Source organism: Sminthopsis crassicaudata, chromosome 1 (genome assembly GCF_048593235.1).
Source record: "Sminthopsis crassicaudata isolate SCR6 chromosome 1, ASM4859323v1, whole genome shotgun sequence".
NCBI classification, from domain to species: Eukaryota; Metazoa; Chordata; class Mammalia; order Dasyuromorphia; family Dasyuridae; genus Sminthopsis; species Sminthopsis crassicaudata.
In genome coordinates, this window is record NC_133617.1 from 367,349,840 (window position 1) to 367,366,738 (window position 16,899).

At 34.8% G+C, this 16,899-nt stretch overlaps 1 protein-coding gene across 2 annotated transcripts in view; it reads right to left on the reverse strand.

The window, feature by feature from the left end:
• PSTPIP2 (proline-serine-threonine phosphatase interacting protein 2) overlaps nucleotides 1-16,899 on the reverse strand; it is a 60,125-nt gene that overhangs the window by 40,885 nt on the left and 2,341 nt on the right. For both annotated transcript variants that reach the window (XM_074279280.1, XM_074279279.1), the window contains exons 2-4: nucleotides 8,208-8,308; nucleotides 3,505-3,582; nucleotides 1,404-1,438 (exon numbers count right to left, since the gene is read on the reverse strand). In XM_074279280.1, the coding sequence (XP_074135381.1) occupies nucleotides 1,404-1,438; nucleotides 3,505-3,582; nucleotides 8,208-8,308 (214 nt within the window). The remainder of the gene's footprint in view (nucleotides 1-1,403; nucleotides 1,439-3,504; nucleotides 3,583-8,207; nucleotides 8,309-16,899) is intronic.

The following is a 16,899-nucleotide window of genomic DNA, read 5'->3' on the forward strand; positions in this document are numbered from 1 at the left end:
TATCTGAGTTGCCAGCAGACCTGTCAAGAACATGAAAATATGGTCAAGGGAATAAGTTTGTGCATAATAGTCTGATTGAGGACAGTGATATTAGGATATCATAGGAGTTCCATGATCATTATTACTGATTCTGCCCTGACACTAGTAAAACCAGCCACAACAAATAATAGTTATCACTTATAAAAATATCTTAGGGTATGTAAAGTATTTCATATGTTTTATTTCATTTGATTCCCATGATAGTTCTATGATGTTAATGTTATAAATAATTGGGCATTTTTACCTGAATTTTATGAGCAAGAAACTGAGATTCAGAGAAGTGTAGTGATTTGGCCCTGGACACAGAGTAAATATATTATTGCTGTTGTTTTGTTCAGTCAGTCATGTCTGACTCTTCATGACTCCCACCTTCTCTAGGGGGTTTTCTTGGCAAAGATGCTGGAGCAGTTTGTCATTTTCTTATCCAGCAGGTAATAAGTGTCTTAGGTTGAATTGGAAGTCAGGTCTCTTAATGTTCTGTGCCATCTAGCTGTCTTCTAAGCAAATAGGGGTTAAATGGTTTGCTAAGGTCATCAGATGCTGGATTGGAACTCAGGTGTTCCTGACTTTAGGCCCAGCATTCTCTACCTTGAGCCTCCTGGCTAAAGCAGGGGTGGGCAACATTTTTTCTGCTAATGGTCATTTGGATACTTATAACATCATTTGTGGGCCATATAAAATTACCAACTCAAAAATTAGCCTGCTATGTTTCATTAAGTATTTCACCAACTCACCCCTAATGTAATGGCTGGACTTGTGGTTGCCTTGATGGAACCAATCAAATGATTTCATGCATCTCACACTGTATATGTTATATGTATCATGTATATGGTCCTTAGATGGCTCGCAGGCCAGCCACTCCCACCCCTGTTCCATAGTAAGTATAAGATGCTGGATTAGAATCCAGGGCTCTGAGATTCAAGCTTAGGACATTCTCTGCTATATCATATTGCCTCTCAATAAATAGAACATAACCTCCTTGAGGACAGGATTTGATTCATTTTTGATTTTGTGTCTCTAGCACAGCACATTTGCCTGACAAAGTGCTGATACTTAAAACATGCTTGTTGATTGACTGCCAGGTAATTTTCGCTAGAAGAGCAAATGAAAGAGAGAGAGAGAGAAAGAGAGAGAGAGAGAGAGAGAGAGAGAGAGAGAGAGAGAGAGAGAGAGAGAGAGAGAGAGAGAGAGAGAGAGAGAACAGAGAGAGAAACTGTGCAGGAGTGCCCAGCTCTCTTGCAGTCACAAAGCCAGAGGGATTTTATTGATTTTTTTCCACCTCACAAGTATTCCCACATTAGACATTCCTAGTCTGATACAAAAATTGTAAGAGATAAGAGAATATGCTTCAATGTAACACTTACGCTGCTTGAAGACTTCCAGGGACCTCTTCAAGGTGCTGAAAAGCAAAGACAGGAATATGATTACAATTTTAGAAAGGACCAAACTACGTCCTCCCATAAATCTCCTCCGGAAACAACCTCAACACAACATGCTGAAACCCTCCCTGGAATTCTTTTGATACCCTCTGGATACCAGTACAATACCATGGTCTATTCAGAAATTCTCTCTCATTCTTATGTGATCTGCCCTTGTTTTTATTTTTTAATCTTACATTTCTCTCTTATTATGAGCTTTTATTACTTAAAGAAGATGGAGGAGCAGATAGGTGATGCAATGGCTAGAGCACCAGCCTTGGAGTCAGGAGAACCTGAATTCAAATCCAATCTTATACTTACTAGTTGACTAACCCTGGATAAGTCACTTAACCCCAATTACCTCACTCCCTCCCTAAATTTTTTTTAAATAAAAAGGATTGAAAATTATTACTAAGGGTACTAACATAAACTATTACTCCTTGATTTTTAAAAATATTATTTTTGGATTGTTGTTTTTGTCAGTTTTGGGGTTTTTAGCAAAGGCATTATACTCCATCTTCTGACTCCAACTCTGACATTTGCCCTGGATGTCCTCCATGGAATGCTCTTCTTTCCCACCCCACCACCCCACCATAGTAAAACTAATTGTTTTTGTATACCTAGAATTAATCAATGTCTTCCACACAGTAGGTGTTCAATAAAATCTTGTTGAACAAATGAATAAATGACTCACTCTCTGTGAAGATTTGACAGGTCCACTACTTTAAGATTTCCAAATAGCACTTAAGAGACAATATTGTATATAATAAATCTTGAACTCAAGAAAACGTGATAGGGAAATACTCTATCAATACATATTGATCTGCAACTTATAATCAGATACCTGGGGCCTTGAGAACTTAAGTGACTTGTCCAGTCCCTTCTCTGAAACATGGTAGTTTGAGGACAAGTCATTTAATGTGATTATATGTTGCAGAGCAGGTATCAATATACATTGATTGGCAAAGGTTGTTTCCTCACAAGGAGTTCCCTATACCAATGAAAGCAGCATTTAGTGCCTGGAACATAGTAAATATCTAATAAATATTTATTGATTGATCACAGATTATAGATCAAATGTAAAAATTTGAAATAAAAGATATAAAAATGTGAGATGGTTGTTGTAGCATTTCAGTCAGAAAAAAAGTAATGGGATTATTTATCCATAGTCACTGATCTCTTAAAAAAAATCATCGAAAAGGAAATAGAAATGATTTCAGGACCTCCTGAAATGAAGTAGCATAGTACCCTATCCCTTATTTCTTCAGGCATTTCTGGAGTTATATTTGGCCCCATATTGCTATAAATGTGGAATCTGGAATACCTCATCAGTAACTTCAAGGAGTATTTAAAAATAAGCATCTCTTATTTTCTGATAAAAAAAGTTTTCATTTTGAACATTGACATAATAACTAAGGATCTAGCTGTTCTCTGATTGATGCTGCTTTTTTTTTTTTCCTTTTAGTGGAGGGAGTTAAAGGAAAAAGGCATTAAAGGCTTTTGATCCTTCCTCAAGAGTCATCTTTGAGACTGCTATAGGCCAAGATGTCATAAAATAGAGCCTGTGCCTCTCTACCCCAAGAAAGATGAAACCTAGGTGAGGGCACTGATGTCTAGCGTCTTGAGTTTGGTGCTTCTCACACCCTTCTGAACTAGTATGGCAGCTACTTTTACTTGAGGGTGGAAAAAGAGAGGAGTCTCTGAATTATGTCCAAATTTCGAGGGAATCAGTGCTTACTTTCATATACCTCTGTTTAGTAAAATTTATTATTTACCTAAGCCCTCAACTTTGACCTCTTTCATTGAACCAAATAATGGACCACCACTTTCAAGAATAAACAATCATGAAGTTGTGTAGTAAAAGACTTCAACTTGGATGCATCCCAGATTGAAGGAGAATATGACTTATGAGACCTTGGATTTACATTCCACTCAGCATCCTTCACTTTACTAGATTATTCTGCTTGGTTGAGAAAGGGTGTAGAGCAGGGAAAAATCTGGATAACATTAGCCAATGTGGAAAGCAAAAAAGATGTAAAGGACATACTTAATCTCACTTTGCCCACAGGGCTTCTTCCGGCAGAGGTTGATCAGATCTTTGCCATATTTCTCTTCAATCACTGCTCTATGTAAAAAGAAAAGAAGATGATGGATCATTCATAGGTCCTTAGAATCATTTTTATCAAACTCATAAACTTAACTATATCATCATTTCTTTGGAGACAAAAAGCCTAGCTTCTATCCCAGGTATGAACATAATTTAATTCACTATGAAGTAAATTTACTCCTAGATTTCATCCAACAGTTCAGTTACCAGTTATTATTTCTACTAATATCCAGTCACAAGATACAGTACCATAAAGTTTACAAATTGCTTTTCTTACAATAATCCTTTGGGGTAGCTGTATTTTATAGCTCCATTTTTGCAAATTAGGGAACACAGAGAAGCTAAATTCCTTACATAGCATCAGAGAGCAAATGCCTTATTTGCTCTTCCACAAGAAGCATCAGAATTAAAATTCAAAGCCAGACCTTTTGACTTCAAATACAATGCTTCTTTCATCACATTACACCAAAAAAAAAACAAAAAAAAAAAACTCATTATGATTACTGAAATACTAGGGTCTTCTAGCAGCCTTACTTATCCTGCACATTTGTAGGCATTTTGCATTTTTCTCAATGAGAGCTAGCATGAATGTGAATTGTTCCTTAGCATATCTCCTTTCTCTTGTCTGTATAAACTCACAAAAGTACTAAGTAGTAGAGAAGAATTTGAACCCAGTGTTCAAATTTTGAGTTCAAAACTAGAGCTCTTTTCAAATGTATCCCACTGCCTTCAAGGATGTCTTCTTGTCTTTGTTGGTAGAACAACTTGCATGCTTACTGGTTAATATGACCCCAAAGTAGTCTGTATCATAACCTCTTATAGGGAACAAATAGTATTCAACCAACAGAAATTAAATAACAAATCTAAATATTCAGAGCTCCATGTAAGCCATGCTGACTGGATCTACCTTCTGCCTATAGGATGGAAAACCCACTGAAGCCTATTCATGATGGAGACTGCAAATTTTAATTATTCTCTAAGAGCAAAAAATTCCCACCGAGTTTGGATCACAAACTTGCACTGATTAAGTGTTAAAGACAATGTAATGTGATATATAAAGTAGTAGCTGGAGACAAGAAGACCCAGGTTCAACTTTTGCCTCTTACACTTATTTATTAGCTAAGTGATTCTGAACAATTTCTTTGAGTATCAGTTTCCTCATCTGTAAAATATTGAGGGTTGGATTAAACAATCTCTGAATTCCATTCCAACTCTAAAACTATAATCATAAGACCTCAGGATTTCAGTCTAGAGTTTTGAGCTGCTTTGGACACATGAATTCCTCCATATTCCTTTCTGATAGGTTGCAGACAGAGGACAAACCAGGTTTATGAGTGGCCTATTATGCTATATATTCTTTTGTATTCCTTTGTATCCTATTAGTAAATGTTTTGTGACAGTTAATGGTGTCATGTTACATGATTTGTGTAGAGGAAATCACACTGATGGGAACTCAGGAGCTACAGTTATAAGAAATAATATATGCATGTCTTCCCCATCACTAAAATTTCTACTACAACCTTGATAATGAATTGAATTCACATGGTTGAACTGCCCTGACCTGCCGTAGTTGACCTATAGAATCAAAAGGATTTAAGAGAATAGGTCACATGCCACATCTATTTACACTAGCTTACACAATTTAATTACCCACATGACCTTATGCAAGTTATCTCAACTCTTTTAAATCTTAAATTATTTTGTTCTAAAATTAAAATGTTGAATGAAAGTTATTGAGGCCCTTCTAGCTCGAAATCTTATGATTCTCTCTATTAGGATGATCATGGAAGACTACATAAAAAACATAAGATTCTCTAGGACTTGAAAGATGCGTAGAAATAACCTAGGTAGGGGCCGCTAGGTGGCGCAGTGGATAGAGCACCAGCCTTGAATTCAGGAGGACCGGAGTAAAAATCTGATCTCAGACACTTCACACTCCCTGGCTGTGTGACCCTGGGCAAGTCACTTAACCCCAGCCTCAGGGGGAAAAAAAAGAAACTAAACCCAGAAATAACCTAGATAGAGGGTAGTTCAAAGCAATAGGAAATATCATAAGCAAACAAAGAAGTAGGAAAAGAAAAAAATCTTTTTGGGGACAGTGAAAAAACTATCCTGATCAGAACAGAAAGTTCTAATATAGGAATTAGTAAGAAATAAGTCTGGGTCACTTAGCATGAAATTCCAAAGGGCAATCAAAGATATATTGCTCTATGCTGGCAATTAATCATGGAACACAAGCTATACAGCTATTTCCCAAAGAGCCATCTGACCATGCTGGAAGTTATTTATGCTTACTGAGTAATAAAAGGTTTATTCCAAGGACCTTCCACAAAGATAGAAGGGTAATCTAGATAAACTTTCAGTAGATACATGGACAAAACAATTCTAGATACTTACAAAGCTTACAAAAAAATAAAGTTATATGGGGACTGGGGTTAATCTAGTACACAGTTCTTACTAAGAGACATGGCACCAGGCTATATATGGTGCTAATCTACCATCCATTCAAGAAAGGAAAATCACTTGTGCTCTGGTAGGTTATGTAATTGATTAAGCCCTGTGAGAGCAAAGGATCATAACTTAAGAGCCTAGAAGTACTTTCTATACTTACTACTTAACTATACATAATACTTATAGGATAGGGTGATTTTATTTCCATTAGTATTTTCTTCACTAATATAGTTCAAACCACAGTATTTGGTAAATTGTTCTAAAATTTTGCTGTGCTCCTTACCCCTAATCAATTATTTTGCAACTGTGTTATCTTGACATTAAAAAAAGAATAACAATGCGGTCTTAATTGAGTAGGATTGCTATTGATTTTACTGCACTCTTATAGAGGGAAAATGTGTTAAGCACTCAAGATTTAACGTGAACACCATTTGTATTTTAAAATCATATTGCTAGGATATATATATTGTGTAATAAAAGGAAAAATGTAATCTGTACATATGTAAATATTTCTAAAATATATTCAAAATAGATACACAATAAATTTGTGGCTAAGATACTGGCAGTTAAGGAAACAGGAAAGGCTTATATGGAGGAAATAGAGCAGTTTTGAAGGAATCTAGAAGTCCTAAGAAAGGCTGAGGAGTTAATACACTTTAGACATGAGGGACAGCCAGTGCAAAGACATATAGGCAAGAAATTGAATATAATATATGAGAAAAAATAAGAAGGCTCATAAGATCTAGAGTTGGACCACAGTATGAATGGAGAGGAGGGCCAATGGGAGGCTGCTAGAGTTTAGTGAGCAGGAGAATGACAGAATCAAATATACTTTAGGAAGTATTATGGGGAAGATAGACAAACTAGGAAGAGATTTAAGATAGGGAAACCAATTGCAGTAGCACAAGTGAAAGACAAATAGGGCTGATCTAGAATGGTGGCCATATAAGCAGACTTAAAGATAAAAGTGAGAGATGTTATGAAAGTAAAAATGGCAATATTTGGCAAATGTGTGGATAATCATCTTAATAGAGATGATCATTAAACTTATGAGAGATCACCAAATGAGAGAGTGTGGTCTAGGACAAAGCCTTGGTGTATTCCACTTTAGGGCACATGTTATAGATAGTGATTCTGAAAAAGAAATTGCAGACGGGAAGGACTCATGGAAGGAGAAAGAGGAGAAAAGGGAGTATCCATGTCCATCAGTTGGAGAATGGTTGGGTAAATTATGGTATATGAAGGTTATGGAATATTATTGTTCTGTAAGAAATGACCAGCAGGAGGAATACAGAGAGGCCTGGAGAGACTTAAATCAACTGATGCTGAGTGAAATGAGCAGAACCAGAAGATCACTATACACTTCAACAACAATACTGTACGAGGATGTATGCTGATGGAAGTGGATATCTTCAACATAGAGAAGAGCTAATCCAATTCCAATTGATTAATGATGGACAGAATCAGCTACATCAGGAAAGGAACACTGGGAAATGAGTTTAAACTGTTATTTTTACCTTCTGAATCCAATTCTTCCTGTGCAACAAGAAATTCGGTTCTACACACATATATTGTATCTAGAATATACTGTAATATATTTAACATGTATAAGACTGCCTGCCATCTGGGGGAGGGGGTTGGGGGAGGAAGGGGAAAAATCTGAATAGAAGTAAGTGCAAGGGATAATGTTGTAAAAAATTACCCATGCATATGTACTGTCAAAAAAAAAAGTTATAATTATAAAATAAAATAAAAATTAAATTAAAAAAAAAAAAAAGAAAAGGGAGTATCCAGGTGGAGAAGATAGTGAATACCAAATGTTGAACAAAGGTTAATAAGGAGGAGTGCTGAGGTCATCAGAAATGGCAATTAATTGCTGCAAGAGCAGCTTCCACTGAATCTTAAACTCAGAAATTAAACTGCAAATGTAGAGAAATGAGGACAGTAAGTGGCAGCAACTATTGTAGACTAATCATTGTAGAAGTGCCAGTATAGGCAAATTGGAAGACTTAATTTAATTTAATTTACTTTTTCTAACTTATAAATTCTTTGAAGACAAGAATCAAGTTTTATATTTCTGTAATCTCTACAATTCTCAGCAAAGTGCTAAACACAATAGGTCCTAGTAAATTCCCTCTGATCTAGGAGACATTCTCTGCAGTTGTAGTTTCTTACAGGAGATGACACTATACCTTTCTTTTAAAAAATCTTCAAATTCCTTGCAGTTCTTTCGACCCTCATTCAAGTGTTGAATAATGTTGTCATAGCCGATTGTGCTGAGAAAATGAGGACACTGTGGGTGTGGAAAAAAAAAATTGCATCAGATGTAGTGAAGAAGAAAAAGTTTAAGGCTGGCTGTGAGGAGAGGGGCCTATAGAAAGAAGAAGCAGATAATGGCAAGTTTCTGAAATAATGGCCTCTCCCCAGGAAACAAAAGGAGAAGTAAAAATGCATACAATCTCCTAAGAATTTTCAAAATTGTGAAACTGAAGAGTACTCTAATAAAGTGGTGTAAGAAGAAGATCACTTGAAGGAACCCAGTGGGATGACTATGGAGAACATCTTGATCCAACTAAGAGTCAATGATCTAAAAACAGAATGATTAAAAAACAAAACAAAAATCACCCAGCTAAAAATCACATCAAACCTTTTTTTGCAAATATATTGTATATTACAGGATGCTTTGCTCAACAAATAAATCAACTGGGAAGTTTGGGAATTAAAATTTATAGAATCATTGAAGCTGAAAGGGAATCTCAAATTTCTCCTTATATCAATACCAACAATCCCTGTTCCTAATTCTATCCTCTGGGCCAAATAGAATAACCCAATCTCCCTTTCATATAATTAATCCTCAAATACCTGAATACAACTATTACAGCTTTGCCTACCCTGGCCTTAGCCCACTTTAAAGAAAAGATTCTCTTTTCCAGATCAAATATCCTTACATCTAATCTACTAGGCTTGTCACCCTCTTCTAGATACATTTCAATTTGTCTTCTCTTTCCTTAATGGGGTACTCAGAACTGAATATGCTTCTAGAAGTGACATAACACAATGGTGTGCTAATCAGCATTAAGCAACAGGACAATGTAGGTGCAGCACACTTTCAATTTTATCTATGTTGTTAACATTTTTGCTATCACAGCAGACTATAGTCTGCTGCCTGTTTTTGTATTATTCGTGCCTAGCTAAGAATGTTTTTTTACATTTTTAAAATAAAGTTTTAAACTGCAAAACTGAGCATACCCTATGATCCAGCCATACCACTTCTAGACCTATGCTCCAAAGAGATCAAAGAAAAAGGAAAAGGATCCACATGTACAATAATATTTATAGTAACTCTTTTTTGTAGTAGCAACTATTGAAAACTGAGGAGATACCCATCAATTGGGAAATGTTGAACAAATTATGATATGAAACAATAAAACAATACTGTGCTATAAAAAATACTGAAAAGGGATGATTCTGGAAAAACCTGAGAAGATTTATATGAACTGATACAAAATGAAGTGAGAAGAACCAGGCCAACAATTTTCATGGTAAGAGCAATATTGTAAGAAAACGAACTGTGAGAAACTTGTGAGAAAATTGAGAGACCAATACAGTGATCTACCATAATTCCAAAGGATTCATAATAAAACATTCTGTCTTCCTTAAGAGAAAGAACTGATGAATTCTAAGAGTAGATTTTTTCTCTCACATTTAAATTTTTTTTTCAAAAACATGCTTAATGTATGAATATTTTTGCATAACTTATTACATGTATATTGGATGGGGGAAGGGTGAAAGAAGAAATTTGGAATTGAGAATTAAGAAATTTTTTTTAAAAATATTAAATTTAATAAAAAATAAAATTCCATATTCATTTGGTTATATATGACTTCTGGCTGCTTTTTCACTACAATGCCAAAGCTGAATAGTTCAACAGAACTTATTTTGTAGTACTCTCATGGCTTCACATACTATTACTACTACTACTACTGTTGTGCCACAGTTCCCTTTTAATGTCCTGACCCAGTTTCCCTAATTGTCTTATCTCAGTTATTCTGCCTTTTTTGACCTCAAGCTATAGTTATTCCCCCAAAATGTTTGATAGGATAAAAGTTTTATGTCTTAGATATCATTAGAATATCAGGAGTTTTCTAGTACCTCCCTTCATTATGTCATCCTAGGTGCTTCCCCCCATTAGGTCATCCCCTTCTCAGGTACCTCCCCCATTATGAACATCATTCTTGTTACCCTATAAAAGAATCTTGTATCTGACATTTGCTGCTGGGTCTCATTCAGCCCTGGGACCAAATCATGGATCCATTTGGTCCCGGTAAATCTCTCCCTTTCAAATAATATATTAAATTATTCGATAATCTCTATCCAGCCTCAGTTACTCTGGCATTACACTATTACTACTGTCACTACTACTTGTACTGCTATTATATTACTACTACTACCACTATTATTATTACCACTATTACTACCAACATATGTAAACACAGAACATCAACACTGCTATCATTATTGGAGTCGGTTCATTGGATCCTTGTATTAAGAAACCTCAAAAATCATGTAGACCAAAATTTCTTAAACTTGTTCAGCCATTCCTCAGTTGATGGGTATTTCCTCAATTTTCAATACTTGCTGCTACAAAAAATTTAAATATGACTGAATGCAGATCATGAAATTACAGTTTATCAGTAACTGTTTGATTTGGATACCTATTTTATAAAAATGCAATAAACTACAGATATAGATATAAATTTTAAAACTAAGTTTTAATATTTTAATCTTGTAATTATCTGTATGGATTAGTGGCTTCTTTTTCTATTTGAGTTTGACACAACAGATATAGATATTATACTTGAGGAATCTGAAGCCCAGAAAGCTTACAATATCTTGCCCAAGGTCACACTGACAGTAATAGTAGAGCTAGACTCCAAACCTAAGTCCTCTGTCATTCCAATGCACCATGCTACCTCTCAAATTGACTGATTTTACTTATATTTGAACACAAAGCAAGATTGTCCTATCCAATCTCCATAAGGATAGGTTCACTGAATGATTATAGGGAACAGGGAATTAACAAAACCAGAGAAATAGGGGTGGGAGTGATTCAGGTATAAAGACCAAAAAGAATAAACAGTCCACTACTCTGAAAGGGGGCAGATCTAAGAGGAAAGAAAACATGGTCTGATTTGGGGAACAAGGTGGGATTAGGGTTCCTCCTCACAGAGAAGGAACAGGAAAACAATATGGAATGAGCATAATGCTTAGTAATGACTTTATGCTTCCATCAAGAACAGGGGAAGATTAGGGGGAAAGAAGAGATGAGAGAAAATAACAAGTCTGTTTTAGACATCTTGAATTTGAGATATCTCAAGTATAAAATGTTCAAAAGGCAGTTTGCTGATAATGCCTGACTATAGCTTAGGACACAGCCTAGTGATGGACAAAAGATCTGGTTTCTCAAAAGAAGTTTCATTTTTTACTCAGGGTTTAAAAAAAATTCTATACCATAGAAAATCTTTTGTCTAGTCTCAGACACTGGTGAAATAAACTACCCTTAAGCTTATGGAACTAGGGGAACTAAATTCTGCCTCCTCTTTGTACTTATAGTGATGTATTCTGTGAACTCATATCTCTCAGTTCTGGCCTCCTATCCAGCATTCTGTCTAGTAGCATGGGAGAGACTCTAGATTTACTTCATCTGTATCTATCTTATCATTTAAGATTGCTAACTTCCCCTATAGGCTAGGGAGGGACCACCTTCTGCTTTTCTTTTAGCAATTGCCTCTGGAATAAGTTAATGAATATAAAATGTTTTGCAAACTTTGAAAACTTAAAAATTAAGATAAATGTAAGTATATAGCATAGGTTGGACATAGAATACTCCTACAAAAACTATTTTCCCTCTATGGATTGACAGGAATGTAGCAACTTAGTTTGCAAATTACCTTCCTAACAATCTCCCAGGGAAGTTTGTAAATATTACTATCTCCACTCTGTAGATAAGAAAACAGAAGCTCTTAAAGGTCAAATGGCTTGCCCAAGGTTATGGTCATTGTTAGAGCTGGGATCCCAATCCAAGTGTCTCCAGACTTTAAGATCAATGCTTGACCCACTTTGTAATATTGTCCTTGGTTTAAAAAAAAAAAAAAATTGGAGTAGTCAGTTTGTTCCTATGTTTTCAATTAAAAACAGACACACACAAAAATTGTTATGTTTTATCATAAGTTCTTTCTAAATCTACTGATATAATCAATTGTGATTTTTGTAGATTTTTAAATAAATATTATTCATTCACTTTATAATTTTCCTAATATTACATCAATCCTATATTCTTGGTATTAAACCCAATATAAATTCTGTGATAGGTGTCTTAACTATTTATGAATATTTCATTAAAAAATGTTTTCATATGTGTTCATTAGGGATATTGGTTTATAGTTTCAATGTGTTGTGTGTTTTTGTTTTTTTTTTTTTCCCTGAATACATCTTACCCCACATTCACTTGTTAATCTAGTTGGCCCTTGAGTTTCTCAAAACCCTGATATCAGAAAATTTTCATCCACTTCTGTATCACTCAGAGATCACATCCCTTTGTGGAATCCCAATTGCATAATTAAGAATGTATGTATAGGGTGTATGTATTCAGAAATTCAGTCAATACGAAAACAAAATACTTCAATAATTTTTAAGATTCTAATTTTAAAATATCAAGACCAAGTAGATTTATAAATAGTTGAAAATAAAATTTTAAAAAACAAGTAATTCATATATTATTTAGATTATTTCTAAGCTTTCTTTATGATGTCATATCTAGATACTTCATTGTAAAATGGAAGTGACCTTCAATTCCTGAAAGCTATGCTTCAAAGAGAAGATTTGACAAGTTCTACTATGTGAGAAAAATTTCAAGTAGTATCTTGGTGATAGAGCTAATGTTCAAATACATAAATAACTAAACACTGAGTTCTTCAGTAGATTGGCCCTAGGGTGGGGTGGGGTTACCATGACAATCCAAAATGTAAAAAATAAACAAAACTGATGACCTCAAAAACTTTTAGAGCAATAATGGCAGAGGCAGAAAAAAAGAGTAGTAGACATGAAGTATCAAAAATTTTAGGTCATTTATAAACATAATGGAGGTACTTTGTCCAATCCTGTAAAAATTTAACTTAGATAAGACAATCACTACAAGGAAATAAAAAGAAACCACATTAACCAGCACTCATCAAGTAGAGAGACATGACAACCAAGGAGATTATTAGTTTTAAATATAAACACATTTACAGAATAATATACGGGAGGATGGCATAAGATTATGAATGCCATTTTTTCATAAAACACCAAAAAGCAATGAAAGAAAAAACAAGGTAACAGAAAGCTTTACATGAGATCTAACTGGGTCACAAAGCCCCAAATCATTCAAAGATGAAACTGGTAGAAATACAATAAAAAAATTAAAATTAGAACAAATGTATCATTATTTCTCTAATGATCTATTTTCAACATTAACACCAATGAAATTATCAATCCAATTAGGATGCTATCATCTCAATCTCCTACATGCCTAAAGCAACTAGATCTGACATTTGGAGGAAATCCAAATTGTCAAAGACATTGTCTTGGAAACATCGAGAGAGAATTTTACCAGACTTCCCAGGAAAGGAAAAGGGCCACATGGGGAAAAAAAATAACAGAATTAACATTGTTACTTAAAAAGTTGACCAAGAGAGTATAAGTAAATACCAACCCATAGAATTACTTCTCTTTGTTAAATATTTATCAGAATGATGTACATATTTATCATGAATATCCTTGATGAAAACATAAGAAAATAAAACAAAAATCTGAGACAGGCTTTCACAAATGATAGCAAACTACATTTTTACAAAAATGAAATTAACTGAAAAACATTTGTTAAAATTGTAGAAATATATTAGTTCATTATGGAAATAATTATGGAAACATGTTTGGAAACAAACAAAAACATTTAACTCAATAGAGCAAAGCTCATCCTTAAAGCTCAAGGAATTTCAAAAATGAATTTCTCATTTATACATCAATATTATAGTAGACATAGTAGTGTAGGAATTATTTTGCTACAAAATCTTTATTTTTCTTTTTTCAATGAGAAAAGGTAGGAAGGGGAAAAAGGTAGATTTTTAATGTCAAGAAAAATTTTAATTAAAAAACATAATAAGTTAAGATTATATGGAGTTCTTTTGTAGATGCTGTTTAGTAACTTCTTGATTCTTAATGACAAGTGAGGCAAAAAACAAGGAAACACCACAACTAAAAGTCTTCACCATTATCCTGTATAGGATCTAAATAGGTGATGACATCTTTCAGATGCCCCTATTTTGAGAATAACATTGTGCTAATTGTATCAAATCCCAGAAAAGCATAGTATTTTCTCAATGAGATAGATACATCATTACTGTAAAGAGAAGAGCCTAACAATCCACACAGGAAAAATTAAATGAATAAAAAATTATTTATAAACCAATGCACATATGAAAGATAATAGGCAAAAGAGCAGGCTATGCAAAAATGGACAATGCTTTCTATGATCTCAAACTCTTAAAGCCTTGATAGAGTATTATTAATAGTTGTATTATCATCTACGTGGAAATAAATTTGTATTACTCTTTTCAAGAATACAAATCTCAGGAGGATTTGGAATCAGAATATCTGAATTTAGATACCCCTTTTGATGCTTACTTCCTCTCTGATCTTGCACAGGTTACTTAACATTCTTAAGCCTCCATTCCCTCATCTGTAAAATGAGAAGCAAATGTTCTCTAAACTCTCTTCTATCAATGAGTCTCTGATTCTATGACCTTTTACCAAGGCCCCATGGGATTATCCAGATTTGAGAATGCCAAGGAAGAGAGCACAGAAAGTCAGCTGATTTTAGTAACATGAATTCAAATAGAGATATCCAGCTTTCTACAGCCAGAAGAACCAGAACCAGAAAAGGCCAAGGAGGAAGTCTTTAGAAGGCTTATTTAGCTACTTGCTGCATAAGAAAGGCACTGCCTAAAAATCAAAAAACTTGAGATTTTTTCCATCTAGTAGAAACCAATTTGCCTGCCTGCTACTTGTATCTTTCTCCCTATTCTGGAATTCTCCTATTTGACAAAGTGTTGGAAATAATTATTTCCAAAGTCTCCTGGTGAAACCAGATCAGAAAAGGCAGCATCCACTTATATGATGATTTCAGGGATTCTCTCTCTTGTTGTACCTACTAAATGAGACCAGAAATTCTCTTAATGGAAGAAAGTTAGACAGGTTCTACCAGAGTGGGCACCAGAGGAGGACTTAGAAAAGGACCTTCTTACAAAGTTTTAAGAATGAATAACTTAACAGAGCGACAGCTCCTGAGAAGAAGAGTAGGGAAAGGAAACACAAATTTATCCAAAGAAAAGGAACTTATCAATGGCACATGGAAGAGCGAAAAAAGGAAAACTGGGGGATCCCCAAAACTGATATCATAATCTTTATCTACACTATCTACAGGCACCTGTATCAACAGCAGGTCATTCAAAAGAGAACTGAACCAGCGTTAGCTGAGATGGAAAGGTGCTGGTTACTAACATGGAAAGATTGTACAGGCTAATGAGGAAGACGGAAACAAAGAGGAGGAAGGGACCAAACATCTATTAAGCACTTATTACACAGACAGACACTGAGCTAATGCTCTATAAATATTACCTCATTGGATCCTCACAATAACCTTGAGATGAAGGTACTCTTATTATCTCTATTTTACAGGCAAGGAAACTGAGACAAATAAAGGTGATATGACATAGAGAAACCTACACAATAATAATTCATATAATAATAACACTTCATAGACATGTAGCAATTACAGGTTTATGTTTTTCTCCCAATAGTGAAATAGTGAAAATATCAATAACTCTATTATATTTATATATGTATATATATATATAAAGAAACACATAGAATTCATGACTTTTCACCTGGACTACTGCAACAGTCTTTTAATTGTTTTCCCTTTCCTAAGACTCTCTTCTTTGCAATCCACCCTCCAAAAAGATCTCAGAATGGCATATTTCTACAGCATAGTAGGTCTGACCATATTCCTCTGTGAAGCTCCACTGGTTCCCTCTAACCTTCAAGATAAAATACAAACTCCTCTATTTGGCACTGAAAGCCTTTTATGACCTAACTTTAGCCTGTCTTTCTAACCTTACTGCATATTGCTTCCCTTCACCCATACTATGTTCTAGCCAAACTGACCTTCCTATTTTTTTCTCAGTTAGGATATGATGTTCCAGCCCCTTTGTAGTGACTATACACAGGATTGCCTTTAGGCCCGTAAGGAATTCTTTCCTTGATCCTCCTTTTTAGAGTCCTTCATTTTCTCCAAAACTCAGTTCAAATACTAGCTCCTCTTACAGAAACAAGTTTGCTGATTGGCTCCATTTCCCCTCTGCATTCCCCTGCCCATCCTGAAATAACACTGTATTCACTTTGCATGAATTTTGTATCTCCTCATATATGTGTGTGTTGTTTCTCCCAATATGTTAACTCTTTGAGGACAAGGGCTGTTCCATTTTTGACTTTGTATCTTTAATGCTTAGCACATGGGAAGTGTTTAATAAATAAATACTTGTTGGTTTATGCCAGGTCCATTGCTCTCTATCATACATGCATCTTTGAAGATGAAAAAACATTACCATCTTGGTAGCATCTATTAGAGCCACCCAGTCATATAGAAGAATCTGTGGTCTAGCTGGAGCAGATTCAATAGCTAAGGGTATGGGATTTGCCAGAGACAGCTGTTAAAGAAGTAAAAGGCATCTGGAAGAAAGTGGGGAAAAAAGTATAAGGTAAAAAGTGTGTGGTAAGAACAAA